Source organism: Anthonomus grandis, chromosome 5, assembly GCF_022605725.1.
Source record: "Anthonomus grandis grandis chromosome 5, icAntGran1.3, whole genome shotgun sequence".
Lineage (NCBI taxonomy): Eukaryota > Metazoa > Arthropoda > Insecta > Coleoptera > Curculionidae > Anthonomus > Anthonomus grandis.
The window spans coordinates 31,166,474-31,185,117 of NC_065550.1; the positions used below are offsets into that span (position 1 = coordinate 31,166,474).

Sequence of the window (18,644 nt, forward strand, 5' to 3'; positions counted from 1 at the left end):
TATATAACTCTCCAAGTTATACCACTTTTCCGCTATATTTTTGAAAAAAACTTACTGGAAGAATGACATTGGGCGGCAAAAATGTAATTAATGGGTGAAATCAGTAAAAATGTTTACCATATGAAATTTTAGTACAGGGTTATTATAAATATGTACAAAAAAGTAAAGAATATGTTACTGTGATTTTTTAATTCATCCAGATGCAAAATATCAATTTTCTAAATTTCTACTTTAAGGGAGTTAGACTACTTTCCCGCTAAACGGCTCACTTAAAGTATTCATGAAAATACAAAAAAAAATTGACAGTTTGACAACCAGTGGATGTTCTTGTTATGTTTTTCTCTCATGTCAATAAAACTGCCAAAACAGCCGTAAAAATATTTTTTTTATCTGTGATCCTCAAAATGATTTTTTTTTTAAACTTCTTTATTTGATAACAATACAAAAGCAAACATTTCGATAATCGCTGATTGCTTTCTTATATTTTTTCAGTGGTCCTAAAACTTTTATATTTTTATTGACGTTTTTCTCCTCTGTTGGTAAAAATCCGAAAACTACTGTTACTGTCATTCATTTAGTTCCTGCGGTTCAAAAATGCTTTTTTTTAAATAGTACGAGAGCATTAGACAAAAAAGTCACCAGCCGCATGGGATAGCTCCTAAAGAAAATAAAAAACCTCATGTAGCCACAAATATGCATTTATTTATTTATTTATATTATAAGATAAAATATATAATATGTATGGAAGTAGTACATAGCAGATTATTTAACAATAATCATTATTCTAACTATAGGAGAGCTATTACATGTATTAGACAAGACATTACCTATAGAGGGTGTATCTTAAGTAATGAAGCAGCTGTAAACAAAAATTACTGAAAACTATATTGGGCGATAGTCTAATAATAATAAATAATACAGAATATATGGAAGGATATAATAATAATTTATAGAGGGATTGAAGCACAATTTATGGGAAAATATCTCATCTCCTTAGTGGTAGCCAGTCTTGTATGTCGGCATCCTCTTGGGTCCTGTACTGTAAAAGGAGAAAAATTATAAGACAATATATTTATAAAAAAATGAAAATAATAAAACGGTGGGAACAAAGCGAATCGCAAGCTCCGTCAACCGTGAACAATTTAAGTCTTTTTACATTAGATCAGTGCACTTTCACGACATTAGGTGCTTATTTGTTTAAATTAAGACATGAATATTATTATTTAGTGGTAAATATCTTTTGAATTATGAAGCACCCTGTTCGCCGTTCAGTTTTAACGTTCGACAAACGTAAGTTGACGTTTATCATTGAACGTTAAAAATTAGTGTATTCTGCGTCAAAGTTCTTTACGTCAGTTGTCATACATTTGATCTTGAAGTTCGGTAACAAATGAGAGAAGCGAATAAAGCGCTGGCAAGTTTATAAAACATCTAAAACATCAGTGTCAAGTTTTTTATAAAGGAACAACAGTCTTCAACCGTTTTATTTATATTCGGTCAAAGGACGTTATTTGTCAAGGACCCAGACAAAAAAACGTTGGCGTTTTAAGAGGGCTAAAAGTTCCTTACTCATAAATTTAATTGTTTTCAATTACAGAAGTAAAAATTAAAAAGAATACGGGCCTCCGAGGCGGAGAGTTTAAAAGGGTTGTTTTCCATTCCCTCTTTGACACCGATCCATTAAAGTCAATTAGTGGACGCCATTCTTTTAAGGGATGTGAATGGAATTTTAATTATTTACGTCGTTATTTTTTTTTTTTTAGTTTATTTTAAATGTTTTCGCACCCTTTCTTTTGGGTTTAATGTATTACGCCGTCAACGAGAAAAAATTCGTTTTACAGCAGGAAATAATCAAGTTTTCCATTTATTTTCTCAATATTTATGTAAAATTGTAAACAACTAGTATAAGGACTAGACGTTCGACTTCAACGTTCTACTAATGCTAAAAATTCTGACCTAACATTTGGAAAATATGATAAGAGATTGACAGATGGCATTGATATTAAACAAATAACTGGCACGTGTGTTGACAGATGAAGTTGTAGTAATGCTAATGCATAAAATATAAGTCTATTAGTAAATAACAACATTAATAAACACAAAAATTAATTAATTACATAAATTCAATCAGAAGTTAATTCTACCAGATATAATTAACTCCATTTATTTTCTCTACATCTATGTAAAAAATTTAAATTCTACATTGGACACCAAAGTACCAAAGGCATCAAGTTTATAAATCTATCTTTGAACTGCGACAGTTGACTTCAACGCTGAAAATTCCAACCTAACATTTGGAAAATATGACAACATAGCCACAGATGGCGTTGCAATTGACAAATGACGTTGACAGCTGAAGTTAAACAACAAGTTCAACATTTTAATACATAAAATATGATAAAGAAAATAGACACAACTAAGAACCCTTTAATCATTGATTTACCTCATAAAATAATGAACTTTTCCAATTATTTTTTTATTATTTACGTTAAAATTCAAGAAATCAAATTGGACTCTAACGTTGGAGACCAAGCCCTCCACGTCGTTTAGTTTATAAATCTTCCTTTAGGCTGCGTCAGCTGACTTCAACGTTAAAAATTCCAACCTAACATTTGGAAAATATGACAACATAGCCACAGATGGCGTTGCAATTGACAAATGACGCTGACAGCTGAAGTTAAACAACAAGTTCAACATTTTAATGCATAAAATATGATAAAGAAAATAGACACAACTAAGAACCCTTTAATCATTGATTTACCTCATAAAATAATGAACTTTTCCAATTATTTTTTTATTATTTACGTTAAAATTCAAGAAATCAAATTGGACTCTAACGTTGGAGACCAAGCTCTCTTGTTAAAAGTCTGCAAGCAACCTTTATTTAACGTTCTAGAAACCTCCGAGTACTTAGGTTGATCATCATGTTGCTTTTGTAATCTCTACTTAACGTTGATTTTTGGTACATGGTACAGCAACCTCTACGTTATCAATCGATCTTTCTTGAACGTCGAACATTGCTGCTTGGGTAAAATTTGATAATAAAGAGAATAGACACAACTAAGAACCCTTGAAAATGTAATTAATTCAAGTTAAGAATTAATGTTATCTTATGAAATAATAAACTTTTTTATTTAAAAATTCGAACCTGACATACAGATCCACAGATGGCGTTACAATTGACAAATGATTTGACTGATACGATTGTTGACAGATGACATTGACAGCTAGATTTGATCAACTAATTAGAAATGTTAATGCATACAATATGAGTCTATTGATAAAGCGAGTAAATACAACTTAAAAATCCTAAAAAAATTGATTTTCCTATTTATTTTCTAAATATCTATGTCAAAATTCAATAAAAAAAAGTAAATTTGACATTAAGGACTAGGCCACCGACGCCATTCAATTTATAAGTTTTTCTCTGGGCTGCGACAGCTGACCTTAGATTTCAACGTTCTGTTAATGCTAAAACTTCGAAGCTAACATTTGGAAAATATGTCAACGCAGACACAGATGGCGTTACAATTGACAAATGACGTTGACTGAAACGTGTGTTGACAGATGACGTTAATATAGCTTGTAAAAGTTGATCAACAAATGAGAAATGCGTACAGTGTGAGTCTATTGATAGAGAGAATAGAAACGACTTAAAATTTAACTTGTTTAATAGAAAATTTGTTCTACGATAGAAAAAATTAACTTTTCCATTTATTTACTATAAAATTCGAGGAAATAATAACGTTGTAAATAAAAGCACTTCGACAGCTGACGTTAGACTTTAATGTTCTGTGAACGTTGCATTTAGTCATTAATAACATCAGGCCAACATTGGCAGCTAAAATAATAATATTTTAAATCATGACTATGGTTAATTTTTTTTTTTTCTAAAAATTCCAAATTCACATTTGGAAAATATGACAACGGAGGTACAGATGGCGTTACAATTGAGACGTTGACTGAAACATGTGTTGACAAATGACGTTGACACCTGAAGCTAATCAGCCAATTAGAAACTTTAATCCAAAGAGAAGAATCGACTGAAAACTTCGGAAAATTAAATTGATTTAATCAAAAATTCGCAATAATTACATGAATATTTGAGAAAAACTATGGTTAAACTATTTTTTCCCTAAAAATTTCTACCTGGCATTTGAAAAGTATGACAACAGATGATGCAAATGACAAATGACGTTGACTGGAACGTGTGTTGACAGATAACGTTGACAGCTGTTGTATTGGCGTTGCAATTGACAAATGACGTTAAGTGACACATGATATTGACAGATGACAGTTGATCGACCAATAAATGGGTAGGTAAACCTTCAAAAGTAGCTTCCTAAGTAGTTTTTAAAAGTAAAAACACCCCAAGATCGACCGGGTTGTTTCGTGCAAGATTTTATCCAAAATGTCTTCCTAGTAACACACATTCAAGCCGACTTTAATCAAACGGCGGCCGTATTTGTTCAACCTTATAATGTTTTTCTTTCTTTCAAACAGTGGGCGCCAAAACGAAAATTCAATTGCGGTATTTTCGTTTGTTCTTCGGACTCCGGGGAATTTAATAAATCTGACGATGATGATGACGGCGTATTTGGACAATGATCGATTGCAACAAGTTTAACCGGTTATTTATTTAACACCTGACCCTTGTATTGATTAAGAATTATTACAGTCTTATATTGTTGATCATAGAATTTATTTTTTTTATCTAGTAGTAGCATCTACCTATTTCTAACAAAACAGTAAGAATCAAATAAAGATCATGATACATAAATAAACATATATACATAAGAAAGTAGACCATAAGGATTTAAAGCTGAATATTAGTCCGGTATGGATTTTTACAAGTGGGACATTTAATTTATCAAATTATTGCAAAAAGTCCTCCTTAAACCTCCGGACTATGTCGGCCAGATCAAAGAATATCGTTGAAGGAAACTGTAATTCAACCTAATTAGAGATATAAGTCTCAGTTATATCCAGTTATTCCAAATTCTCACATCATAGGTTATGAATATGAAATTTGATTTTGTTTGATAACCTTGAGGGTTGATAAAGCGCTCAGTTAGTGAGCGCTCCTCCCTTTTGGATCTAAGTCTGCACTTCTCCAACTGAACTTTACGACCTGATAACGCCTGAACAACAGACTAAACTGATATTTTTCAACACATTATCAGGTATATTTAACATACATTTTCACCACCAATTTACTGCCGCATCATATGCCACGTTACGATCTATAAAATCAAAATCAAACAATGTGCGATCGTCATTTATGCAAATTATTTATTGTTTCACCCTGCCAGTCATTACAATATGTAAAGCACGCCCCCATAGCGATACATTTTATTCAATATCAACGGATCAGAATGTTTAAATAAATTCCTTCGGTACTCGCAGATTATTGTCAAGGTTAATGCACTTTTGTGGTTTTACTTTCAATAATGCAATAAGTATTATGATATCTATGAGCATGGGTGAAAGCAGTAAAGGCGAAATTTAGATTTTTTGTTCTTTTTTGGTCGGTTTCTCGAAACTTTGTCTAGATTGATCCTTAAAAACTCATCGACCCATAAATTATGAAAACAGTTATTTGAGCAGTGATTTCAAAGGCTCATTGTATTCAACTGTAAAAATATTATTATTACTATGATTTTAAAGTAATCTGTCCTATCAGTAAAGAAAATAAATACTAAGGAAATACTACTATAATAACATATTCTCCTCATTATTTTAATTCTTCGGTGATTTTCAAGGTTCAATGTATCTAAAAAAAAACAATATTATTTACATCTTGCAGTTAATAAAACAGGAAATTAAATAATCAACAATAAGTTTACCTTTTTTTTTCATAGCTTAATTACCTAACACGTGTCCGGGAATTATTTTGTTCCGAATTTTTATTTCCACATTGTTTATTTTCCATGTTTACCGTCCACAATCTGTTTACTTTAAATGCATGTCAATATTTCGCTATTTGAAGTAGCGGTCCGATTTAACTATGGATTATTCGCTATCCTTCACTTTTTCGCATAAAAATCATTGTTATTACTGTAATCGAAGAGAAACCGAGCCAATCTGAGTTTAATCGATCGGAACAACACACTAATATTTTTTTAATCGTTTATACGTCTGTTTTATTAGTTTTTTTTACCTTTATGGACTTATATATTTATCTCAGCAGTGATTTTAAGGGTTAGTTGGAAATTGTTGAACATTGATTATGAAAATGCATTTCATAGGTTCATTCATATTTTTTTAATTATTATTCGCCCAAGCAACACACGATAAACTTGTACTTTTGGTTGAACTTCAACGATAAATTTCGGATAAAATGTATGCGTCATATACGTTGAGCTATTTAATATTATGTTTATATTATTCACGGTTAACAAGACGGTTTATTAACAGTTAAACCTTTAAGTATAGTATATTGCATACTATTTAAAAACGTTTACAACATACGTTTAATAGAACGAGCTTCTAAACAAACATAGTTACCATCAACAAGACATTGAATTTTAAATTTAGATTTTTTTATAATTGTTGATAAGCTTAAATTGTGGCATATTATAGAAGGCGTAAGGTTCCTTACGTTAAAATAATGTGATTGAGGTCAACTTGCCTTATCCTAAATTTAATAGTAACTGAAATACCGGGTGTCAAAGTATTATTTGATTTATCGTTTTTTTCTCAAAAGTCTTGAACCAATTGACACACTGACAGGAAGTTTAAAACATACGAGTCTTTAAAAAATAAAATAAAATTTCGTATACAGTTTTCGTGTTTTCAGTAGAAAGCTCCCGTTGCGTTAGTTTTTACTTTTTAGAACCCCTAACTTTTTTCAGCCCCATATATCAGTTTAAAAAACGAGTATAAAGTTTTATAAGGCGATTTTCCAATAAAAAATAAGAAAAAATCTTTATATTTTATACAAGAAAAATTTAATTTTTACCAGTGGCGTCCATAAGGGGTTTATCGTAAATATTTTTTAATAAAAATATAGTACGTCAAGGCGTTTTTCAGAAATAAATTTTATATTTTTAATCCCTGTTTAATTTTGAGCAAATATGTATTCTTGATTTTAAGTTGTTCAAAAATTTAACATTTTTACATTTAACTTTAAATAGGAAAGCAACTAAAATATAAAATAAAAAATGCAACAGTAATATAAATAAGGGTAGTATTTAATCGAACATCAGTTTTTATACTTTTTAGCACATTTAAAAACTGGGTGGAGCAACAAAAATACTTATTGAGCATCTAATAAAGTTAATATTGTCAACTGTTTTATACTAATCTGGACAGCTATTTAAATAATAAGGCTTCTAAAAACTGTTTGAACTTTATACTTTATAATATGACAAAAGCTAGTGAGCATAAAATAAAAGCAAAAATAGGCATCACAAATATACTTTATTGTCTTCTATTTATAAAACAAAAAGAACAAAAAATGCCATTTTTAAAACAGTATTTGAACCACAAAACAAAAAAGAGTGAACATTAAACAAATTATTAAGACTTCAATAAATTAAAAACATCACTGAATTACCAAAGCAGGTTTGGATTTTGATGGGCGGATGCCTTAAGTTCACCGATAAATTTATTTGATATACAGAAATATAAAAGTTGCCACGTTAGTTAAAATAGTTACCGCATTTTGTTGAACATCCATAATATTTGATGCTCATTTAAAAATTTCCCTATAAATAATACATATATATAAATAGTCAGCATTATGAAGTTCATATAACAATATTCTATAGAAAAACAAATATATTAGATATATTTGCCTTTTTGACACACATATCTGCTATAGACATCTTTTTGTTTAATTTTCATTTAAAAAAGTATGAGAAATTAAAATACTTTTTTTTTCTAAATTAATAATAGAAAATTTTAATACCACTACTTGAAAAAAACTGATGTAAGTACTTATGTTATAAAAGAAATTTTTAAAACAATGCAAAAAATCTATAAAAAAATAATGTAAAACAGTTTTTAGACCCAACATATTAGGCTAAAATATTTTACTTTAGTAATCACTGTCAGATAATAATTTTATACAGGGTGTCCCATTAATAATGGTTAATATTTTAATAGCAGATTCCTCTCATAAAAATAATGAGGTTAGGTTAAATTTTCCTAGTCCGAAAATGAAATGCAACCAAGATACAGGGTGATAAACATTAAGTTTTTTTTTTGAATTTTGTCTATAACTTTAGCAGTTGTTTTTTGTTTTTAACTAAATTTGGCAAATCTAATTTTATTAGGTTTTTTTTAATTATCTCATAGAGGGAGCCCCCAGCCACATTTTAGTGGTTTTTTGAACTCCATAGCTTTTTTACGACGTGTATAATTTTATTCTTTATTTTAAATATGCATTCTGCAAGCATTTTTGCTTACAAAAGGTATACCTTAAAAATGTCTCTAGGATTACTCTTTTTCTAGATATTTACATTTAAAGATTTTAAAGACATCCATGAAAACCATATTTTAAACTATTTAAATTGCTATATTACATTTTAAATGATTGATAAATAAAAATATAAAACCTAAATAATTACTTAAAAATAAAAATTATTAATATTTGCCAGTAAATGTTTCACATGGTCTCTTTTTGTGTCTATTTGTCTAGTGACATTTTAAAATTCTTTTATTAAAAGACCGCAGAACCTTAAAAAATAATTGCTCATTTCGAAATGACTCAGCAGCGGCTTGAATTTTTTCAAATAACCGTTCCCTTGTATTTATTTGATTTTCGTTAACAATGGATTTCATGTATCTCCATAGGCAAAAATCCAATGGGTTGAAATCAGGACTTCCTGCGGGCCAAGGTCTTTGACTTCCACGTCCTATCCAGTTGAAATTAGCATTAAGATATTCTCTCACGGATCTAGCAAAATGCGCATGAGCGCCAACTTGCATAAAAATCATATCTTGGCGCAGATTTAATGGAAAATTTTCTAAATAATCAATAACTTTTGTTTCTAAAAAGTTTAAATATAATTCACCGTTTAGATTTGGAGGTAACTCGTAAGGTCCTAAAAAAAAATTGTCTATAACACCACACCAAATATTAACTTTAAAGTCTTTCAGTAATGAGGTTTGGATTTGCAATATCCCATGAATGTTTGTTTCTAAAATTAAAAATTCTCCGTCGGGTAAAAGTCGCTTCATCCGTAAACATATTTTATTAATAAATAGGGGATCTTGATTTTGTTGTTCCTGGATATAGCGAAGTCTAATCTCGAAGTCTAATCTCGCTGGAATATCTGTCTCCAAAAGATTTTGTACTGGCATAAAATGGTATGGATAAAGACGCTCACTATGAAAAATTCTTAAAATTGAGGACTTACTAATTCCAGTTCTTGCCGACATACGCCTTACACTTATTTCTGGATCTTCAGTAACCTGGACTAACATTTCTTCTTCTTGATCCACATTACGTCTATTAGGACGCCCAACATCTCGCTTTGGCCTGAATGAACCCGTTTCCCCAAGTCTCTGGTAAACGTTTTTAAAGAGTTTAAAATCTGTTTCGATACAATTGCGCATAACGTCAACAAGCTTAGACCGCTGTAATTTGCTTGGGCATAAACACAAACCATATCTCGCATTTCCGAATTAGAAAAATATTGATGCTTAGGCATCTTAACCTAAAGGGATAAATAAAGACTACTGGAACTAACACTAACGCAACAAGTAACAATTAATAATAGAACTATTAATAACTAACAAAAATAACGCAATAAAGGGTACTACTAGTAATAAAGTAACTAATCGTGTGAGCTATAACGCGCCACAGCAACTAAAAAAACATAAATCGTGACAGTGACTGTGTTTGTTTTCATTCTTTTGTTAAACACAGCCTACTTATTTTTTTTTTCAACTTAAAGTAGAAAAATATTCAGTTTTTTTTTGAGCGCATTGCAAGTTTTAAGTCCAAATATCTCGAGAACGGTAAATCCTAGCGATATTTTTAAGGTATACATTGGGGTGGCCCGATATTTATACCAGGAAATTCAAATCGTTCGACGATCATATCCTAACCAGTCGATTGGAAGAAGAGGTCCTATTGTATGGCCACCTAGATCACCGGACCTACACCTTTCGAAATAATCAATTTTGATAATGTATAATCTCGACAAAATTTATACATTGTCAAGAAATGATATTTGCAGGATCCAGTATGATTCGTGTGGCTGTTTATACGTGGGAAAGTACTTGTAGGCCCTTCTGCATTTGGTGAATAAATAAGATTCAGTAACCCTAATATTATTTCAAAGTCTAATTCTAAAATCCTTCAACAAGTTACTTCTAAAAATTACACCAGACTGGATTGTGACATTCCATAGTACCATACAATATCCATTTAAGCATTCTTAAGCGGTTTTTTATTCATTTTTTCGTTCCTAATTCAAGTTTTCATCGGGGAAATAGGACATTACTGAAATAGATGTCCAATGATTTCAATTTATTTGTTGTGAGATACGTGCATTTTCTCCCTAGAAATAACAATTTTTTTTGCGAAGATTTTTTTTCCAATAATAATTTCTTCACTCTAAGCACAGATTGAGGATCTTCATAAGCTCAAAACATTTACATGAGACATTTTAGGCCTTATACCAATGACTTTAAAGCCTCGTTCGATTATTTTATGAACAAAATTAAGCGAGTAAACCTCAACTGTTGTACACACAAAAAAAACTAATGAAAATTAAGTGAAATTGTTCTATTGAACCCGAGTCTGCCGACAAGAATTTAATTATTGTAAGAGAGCGTGCGGCGTGACAGATAAGCCGAAACTCAACAGACAAATAATTCCCGAACTCTAATGTGGAGATTTAAGAGGAGAAGTTACGTTTATCGGTTCTTTAAGGAGTTTACACCAACTCGGATTAAAACGGTATTTTTTCTTTTAATTAACTTAGGACGGTACTAATCCGACTCTTGTCTAGTTAAAAACTCTTCTCGTATAAGTATATATGTATTATATACCTGAGCCTGTACTAAAAAACTATACCTACAGCACATTGTTTCGAACAAAAAAATTCAGTTTAGGTTATAGTTTTACCTATTGAGGTTTCGAAATCACTGTTCTGATTAATATTTTATTTGTTGATGAAACTTTAAAATCACTAGTGATATAAATAATCTTGAATGTCCAGGCAAGTAATCTCTTTATAACTAAACGTTGATAAATCATTAAAAACCACTGGCGAAATTAGTAAAAAACAATTTTTGTACTATCTCAAAAATCATTGCTGAGATATATGTTTAATAACCTCCAAGCAAATAATGGATAAAAATATGTATTTATTTATTTAGGGAGAATATTGTACTGTTAATCTTATCTTGATTAAGAACAAGGCTATTTTGTTGGAACCATTGCTCATTTGTTCATTACATGCTCTGTCCACAGTATCCTCAAATGTACAGAGGTGTCATCTGCAAATAAAGATTATGTGCCTATCTGGTTGATAACTGGGAGATCATTAACATCTATTAAGAATAGTAGTGGACTCTTGAGTTACTCCATAAAGAACTGATCTAGCAGAAGATACATCTCCTTTAATCGAAATTATTTGTGAATGGTCACTTATATATGACTGTAATATTTTTATAATGTTACTATTAAAGTGATAACTTTTGACTTTGTTTAATAATTAGCAGATCATAGGACATACAATCAAAAGACTTACTTAGTACATAGATGTTAGTTGTGACGTAATTTTTATAATTAAAAACTGTTTTATACATTTGTTTAATAACTAGTCCATTAGTGATTCTTTAAAATCAATATCTTATAAATTTGTCCTTGTATCAAAGACGACAAGGAAATATTTAACTAATTTAATGTGCTACAGGTGAAACATGAAAAAATAGAAACTTGTTACAGCTAGGTACACTAAATATCCCTATTGAGGTAATTAATTTATTGTCACGAGTAGACAAAATCTTAAAATCACTACTAAGTGGATTAATGTATAATACTGCCTAGAAAACCGAAAATCACAGATATAGATAAAATAAATATATCCTAAATTCCAAGCCAATAAAACATTTGAAAGAGAGATACGTACTTGTGCTAAATATATACTACTTAAAAATTCGAACGTATAAGTTCCTTTATTAAAATTATTGATTACCTATTTTAAAAATTTTCAAAATTCGTGAAATTTCCCATGAAAAATAAAACAAATAATTTTCTAGGAAGAAAATGGTTGTATTTCTGACCCTAAGACTGCAAGAGACCTGAAAATTGGAACGTATATTCCTCTAATAAAATACTATTGGATACCTATTTCAGATTTTTTTTTAAACATGTTTTAAATTATATATTATGAAATATTATACTTGGAGGAAATTATACTTGAAAATTGAAAAAAAAATGTTAAAAATGGAATTTTTAGAAAGAAAATTCGAGAGGAAAAAAAGGAAGGTGAAGGAACTGGCACTTCTGCAGTAGTGTTAAAATTTGAAACCCCTAAAAGTTATTTAATACACCCCTTAGCGATCTTTAAAATTGAAACTTTTCAAATGTCCTTTTTTTGAATAAATTAAGGACGGTAAGATCATTTTTAAAGTAGGCAATAATAGTGAATAGCCCTCTTGAAAACTCCCCGGCGGAATTGTAATAAACCCTCATAATCTCGCTTTATACGGTAACGATCGTTGCAGTATTAGATTTAGTCAGCTAAAAGCGAAATTCAAAACTTTATTTTAATTAAGAAAAACTCTTAAATTGTAAACGAAAAAACAAATATCAAATTCAGTTTGCCACACTACCAATAACACTTGACCCAAAAAAAAATCAATCATATCTTACTTGCATTTGGTTATTATCGTACTCCTCCGCGATGTTGCTGGCCCTAATCGGTATCTCGTTGCCTTCTCCACGTTTACCAAATCTACAAACAAGCCAAAGATCACCAATTAATGTAGTTGGCAGTAAAGTAAAACCCTGCGTCACGAACACACCAGGCGACGCAGGGGCTTTTTTCTATATATATTTTTTTTTAGACCCACTACCGACCTAGGTGACGCAGAGCTTTAAAGACTTTACAAAACAACATAAACACACAAACAAATACATAAAAATAAAATAATCGTCTCTGCTCACCTAGGTCTCGACCTGGGCGAATACAGGTTATCCAACTCCTGAAGTCTGAGCATATTTAGTGCCCTCTGCACCTTTTGTCCCACTTCTGATGACATTGGTAGGCTGCGCAGGCTACCTTGATACAGGGTTAAATTAGCAATGTGAACCAAAAACAACATTAAAAAAAATATTGATAAAAATTCGGGTATTAGGGTGCACGCCTATGGTGGCCCCGTCTCCAGCTCATGCCGATTGGCTTGCGGTCAACGAACAGTGTGGTGATAGGCGTATACAAAGTGTACAGTGACGTGCTCTTCATGCATTTAATTTATTTTTTATATTAATAATTAGATATTGACAAAATGTCAATTTATTTATTATTAATAAAAATATCAGGATGTATGTTTGTCTTATTTTCATTAGCTTGAGGATTATTATTTTATATAATATAAACGTATGTAAACATTTTAGGTTTTTTTTCATAAATAATTAATACAAACTTGAAAATATTTAATGATATATAAATTTCGTTTTACATTCTCGGTTCTTCTAAGTCTTCCGATTTCTAGTCTCCACTCATCTCGGTCCTGCCAAAGGTCATCCCCCAGCTCCCTCAACCTGATCTCCCTATTTATCCAGCTTTTTCTTGGTCTTCCTTGTTTTCGTCTTTTCTAGGGTATCCATCACTTTAATTGTTTACATCATCTACTATGTCATGTGAAACCCCTATATTTTGTTTAACTCGTTCATTTATAACTCTATCCTTTCTTGATTTGCCCAATGCCTCCAGTAGTCCATTTCCGTGGTTATTTCTTTCCTTGATTTTTTATGATACATATTGGTTCCAGCGTATTCCATTCATCATAGCAGTGGCTTTCCTTCCTTGAATGTTTCTTTCCTTGATTGGCTATCCAGCGATTTTCAGTCCAAGGTATGACTAACTTTGGCACTTTTTTATAAATTAACTATCCTCTAGTATCAGGTTTTAGTATGTTGACTTCTAGGATCCAATTCTCTATTCCTCTATTAGCTTCTTTGTCATCTAGCTTATTTGATCATCTGCAAAGCTGGCATTACCATGATAAAATTCGCTAATATTCAGTACGCCTCTGTTAGAAATTTCAAACCCACTAGATTCTAAGTAATTATCTGTGGCCTCGTAGGCGGGGCCAGGAAGGCAGTGTCGTATCAAGGAAAAATATAAAATGATTACTATTGTAATAAATATTATGTACAGTTTCATAATAACTTTCCCCTCAAATAAAAACGATATATAAATATTGCGTTTCATTTTATTTTTAAAAGCCAGATGTAGGTACCTATGATGAGTCTAAAAAATTAGAAACATTTATTTGCCATATATTTTAGGTTAATTTATCCAACTATTTTTTGGGAAATTTGGCAAAAATGTAAAGGCAATATAATATTACATGAATATTGGGAATACAGTAAATGACACCTAGTTAAAAGGGTAACTGTGTGTCACATAGTTGCAAAAATTAACTTAAGAAATCTGCATTCTGTTCAGGAAAAATAGGAAAAAATATCGAACTATCTTATACAATAATAATATAAATATCTAATTATTACATAATTTAACAATGGTAAAACTATGCTTCTCACAATACGTGTAATTGTTGCCCTAAGATAACAATATAAAACTTATGTATTAGTGCTCCATGTTTTTTTTTTAAAAACCGAAATATTTAGTATGCACCTTTACCTCATTTATACAATTATTAAACAGTGTAGGTCCCAGTATAGTACCTTGTGGTATACCAGTTTTTACAATCTAATTAGAGTCTTGAATTTTGGTGTATTGAACCCTATCGGATAAATAGTTCTTTAGGAGTAATAAAACATTTTCTCTCATACCATATTTTTCCAGCACTTTCAATAAGATTCAGTGGCTAACTGTATCAAATGCCTTTGACAAGTTAAGGAATACCACGAGGCATTTATTATTTTTATCAAGATGTTCTGTTATATTACCTACATGTTCATATATAGCATCCTTAGAGGTAAACTCAAAAGTGGTTTTTGGAAAAAAATAATAATCTTTCTTTAAGAGGATTTCTCAAAGATGTTGGCAAAATTAGAAATTACACAGTTTTCCTGTTTTATTAATGGGACTTCCTGTGAATACCTTAAATTGGTGAGGTACGTTGCCTGTCTGAAATATTAGGTTAAATACACCAACAGTTCTAGTAGATATAAATAAAGAGTTTTTATAATTTATTATGATACTCCATTTTTACCAGGTATTTTTACCAGTAGTTATGTTTCAAAGAGCCAATGTATTTAATTATATCATTTTTTGCGTTTGGCGGTAAACATATTGATGTTTGACCTGAAATTTTTAGTTTAAATGGAACAAAGGGCGTTTCTACCGTATCAACCATTTTTAGACCAGCATCAATGAAAAAACTATTAAAATTATCAGTCAAGTCGTTAGAATTTATGATCTGAGTACAATTTTAGTTCAATAACTTTGATATTATTCTTTTTCAGCATCATTAACAAAATTAGTAATATTTTACTCAATCTTATTTGTGGTAATCATTTTTTGTATAATTTTTATGCTCTGTAATTTATATCTGGAAACTGATTAAGCCATTTGTTATCCATGGTTTGATCTTTTTTAACTTATTATTTCCTGATCAAATGACCAAATTCACTACTGCTTCTGGATCAGTATATTGCTGAGGCTCCCATCATTTTGCCTTTTGACTTAAATCTGATAATTCATGAAAATTTATGCTACGTCTCGCTTTTTAGCATGATTTTTGCTCACCATAAAAACATTAGTATGGACAAGTGATCTGTAATATCATGATTGCCATGGATATTCTTTATTGAAATATATTCATTTACGATTATCGATAATAAACACTTAGAATGACGGTCACTTATAAATATAATCAACAAATTAGTAATCCTTATCCTAAATAGGTTTTGACTTACTGTATGTTTTTAAAAATTTAATAGATAACACTTAGTATCCTTGGACCCAAACTCCATCAAAGCATTAAAATCAACATTATCATAAGACAAAGCAAAACCAGGAATTTTAAATAATGCCGCTAGGTGTAAACTATGGCATTCTGTTAACAAAACAATCTGTTGATGGTATGATTGAAGAAAGACCAATAATTTATCAATGTTAGATTTTATACCCCTTATGTTAAGCAATAATCTGTTTATTTGAACACCATCTTTGTGTATGATATTACTAATTACCTCAGGCTTATTTGTTCAATAGAAATGTCATTGAGAACTGCTTCCATAAAGCCTTCAAGGTTCCAATAATATAATAACATTTTAGATGTACATGTAAATTAAATAGGAGAAAAAGGCTAGAACTACATGTTTTGTAGGTCCTCTTTAGAGAATAGTCTAACTTACTATAATACAGAGTGATACTTACGTACATGTTTAGATTATTAGATTATATTATTTGTCTACTGTGTGTAAGTATCATTTAATTTGGATTCAAGTTGTTCAACCCGTCCTTTTATAGAATCAACAATGTCTTCGCTGCCAAATTTTGTGTAATAAAAAAATCTCAAATATATTGTACGGATTTTTTTAATTGAATTACATAATAATAGAACTTTGAAGAATTTAAGAAAATATAATTTTATAAAATTAGTGAACAAAAATCGCAATTTTAATATTAACACGATGTTTTTCTAAAATTGCCCGGACTAGAATGGTATCTTTGGTGGCGCGTGACGTCATCATAGGACCTCTACCATTAGGCATATAGTGCGGGCAAAATCAACCAAAAAATAATTTTTGCAAATTTTATGTTTGAAACTAAAAAATTTCTTAATACAATGAGTTCATAACCTCAGGAATACATTCATTATCATCTAACTAATGAGAAATGATTGAACCATAAAAAATTAACATTTGCTCCTAACGCCATTTTATTATCTGTTCATTCCACATTATTTATTCCCATCTAGACTAAAGTGTTATGGAACAATCCGTCAAAAAAATGTAAAAACCGCTTTTCTCGTTAACCGAAAATAAATAACGAATGTTTTCGCACAAAAATTGGATATTTGCGGTCCACAAATTTCGCTTGATGCACTACTACCTCTAAAATAATATTGCGTTTCCGGCAATGTTGTATCTATGGAGGGATACATTCGCCGCATGAAATATCTCTCCACTCCAGAAATTTCCTAAATTATTGCACTGTATGTGGCCTTCATACTTACGGAAAGGTATGTAAAAAGAACAGTTTTCATATTTTATTCATAAAGTCACAGAGGGCGCTAATTATATAGAAAGATTATACTAAGCCCCACCCTCTGGGCGTATCTTAACGTACCTGGGTCTGGCAATGGAGGAATACAGCTGATCCAACTTCATCAGTTCTCTGTACATATCGTCACCACGTGGCGCAGGCGCAGCATTGCAGCAAGAGTCGTTCAACATGCTCATGGCCATTCCGAAGACGATCCATTTTAAGGCGGTCCACCACATGGTTTTTCTTGATTTAGTGGTTTGAGGAGGATTTGTCTGGAAAAAGAATCACTGGTCATGCGCAGTAAACTAAGTTAACATTTTGTCATTTTATATATAAAACAATAATTATTTCTCAAATCCTCATTCAGTTTGAAGCAAATTTGATTCTATTCCTTTTTTTTGTTCGATGCAAGGCTTTCGGGTAAAAAAATTAGAACTTCATATAGATTCTATCTCAGTTAACATAGAAATAAAAAAAATTGTTGAAGAAAAATATTAGTGCATCGTATACATGATCCTAAAGAGAGAAACTCATAATTCACTGTCAATTCTTGAATGTCTTGAATATTTTTGAATCTTCAACTCTATTCAAAGGCCTAAATTATTTATAAGAAAAAGACGATTAAAGGTTAAGTACTTTTAGAACCAAAATAAGAAATATTTTATTACGTAATATCACTAGAACTTCACCTAGAGATTAAAGGACTTAAGGAAAAGTTAATGAAATATATTTGTCATAACCTTGAGCAAGCTGTAAGGCGTAAATAGGGTTTGAGGCACTGGCATATATCAGAAGTTCACATAAGGAGCCTGATGAATTTCTAGAGTTTCAAGCAGATTTATCAGTGGGTATAGAACTTGGAAATGCTCATGAGTCGTCTTGGTTTTACGTTTTAGACTAGGTCTAAAGAGCTTGAGCCTAATTATGATACTTTTCTTAAAGAACACCAAACTTCTCGAATGACTTTCTAACTCAAGTTACTATTGTTATGCATGGATGAGATCCTAGCAAACTCAGAGTTCATTCTCGAAAAACGAATGATTAATTAATTAATTCCGTATATTGAAATTACTGACAAGGTACTTGTAGTTTGCTTGAAATCTTTCTCACCAAAAGTTATCAGAAGCCAAAATGATAATGTTCACAATAACATATGGAATAAGTTTGGAGATCTTAGCTTTATAAATATTAAAACACCAATAATTATAAACAAATCGGACATGCGGCAACTATACATTTGTTACTGATTAGCAACGCATCAACAGGACATTT

At 30.7% G+C, this 18,644-nt stretch overlaps 1 protein-coding gene across 2 annotated transcripts in view; it reads right to left on the reverse strand.

The window, feature by feature from the left end:
• Window positions 1–682: 682 nt before the first annotated feature.
• Window positions 683–18,644, reverse strand: part of LOC126736674 (uncharacterized) — a 55,262-nt gene continuing 37,300 nt past the window's right edge. The window contains exons 2-5 of one of the 2 annotated variants that reach the window (XM_050441158.1): window positions 17,454–17,644; window positions 13,133–13,243; window positions 12,843–12,920; window positions 683–1,039 (exon numbers count right to left, since the gene is read on the reverse strand). In XM_050441158.1, the coding sequence (XP_050297115.1) occupies window positions 994–1,039; window positions 12,843–12,920; window positions 13,133–13,243; window positions 17,454–17,608 (390 nt within the window). In that variant the 5' untranslated portion in view covers window positions 17,609–17,644 and the 3' untranslated portion in view covers window positions 683–993. Of the gene's footprint in view, window positions 1,040–12,838; window positions 12,921–13,132; window positions 13,244–17,453; window positions 17,645–18,644 lie in introns of both variants that reach the window. The other variant, XM_050441157.1, reaches the window with a different exon arrangement.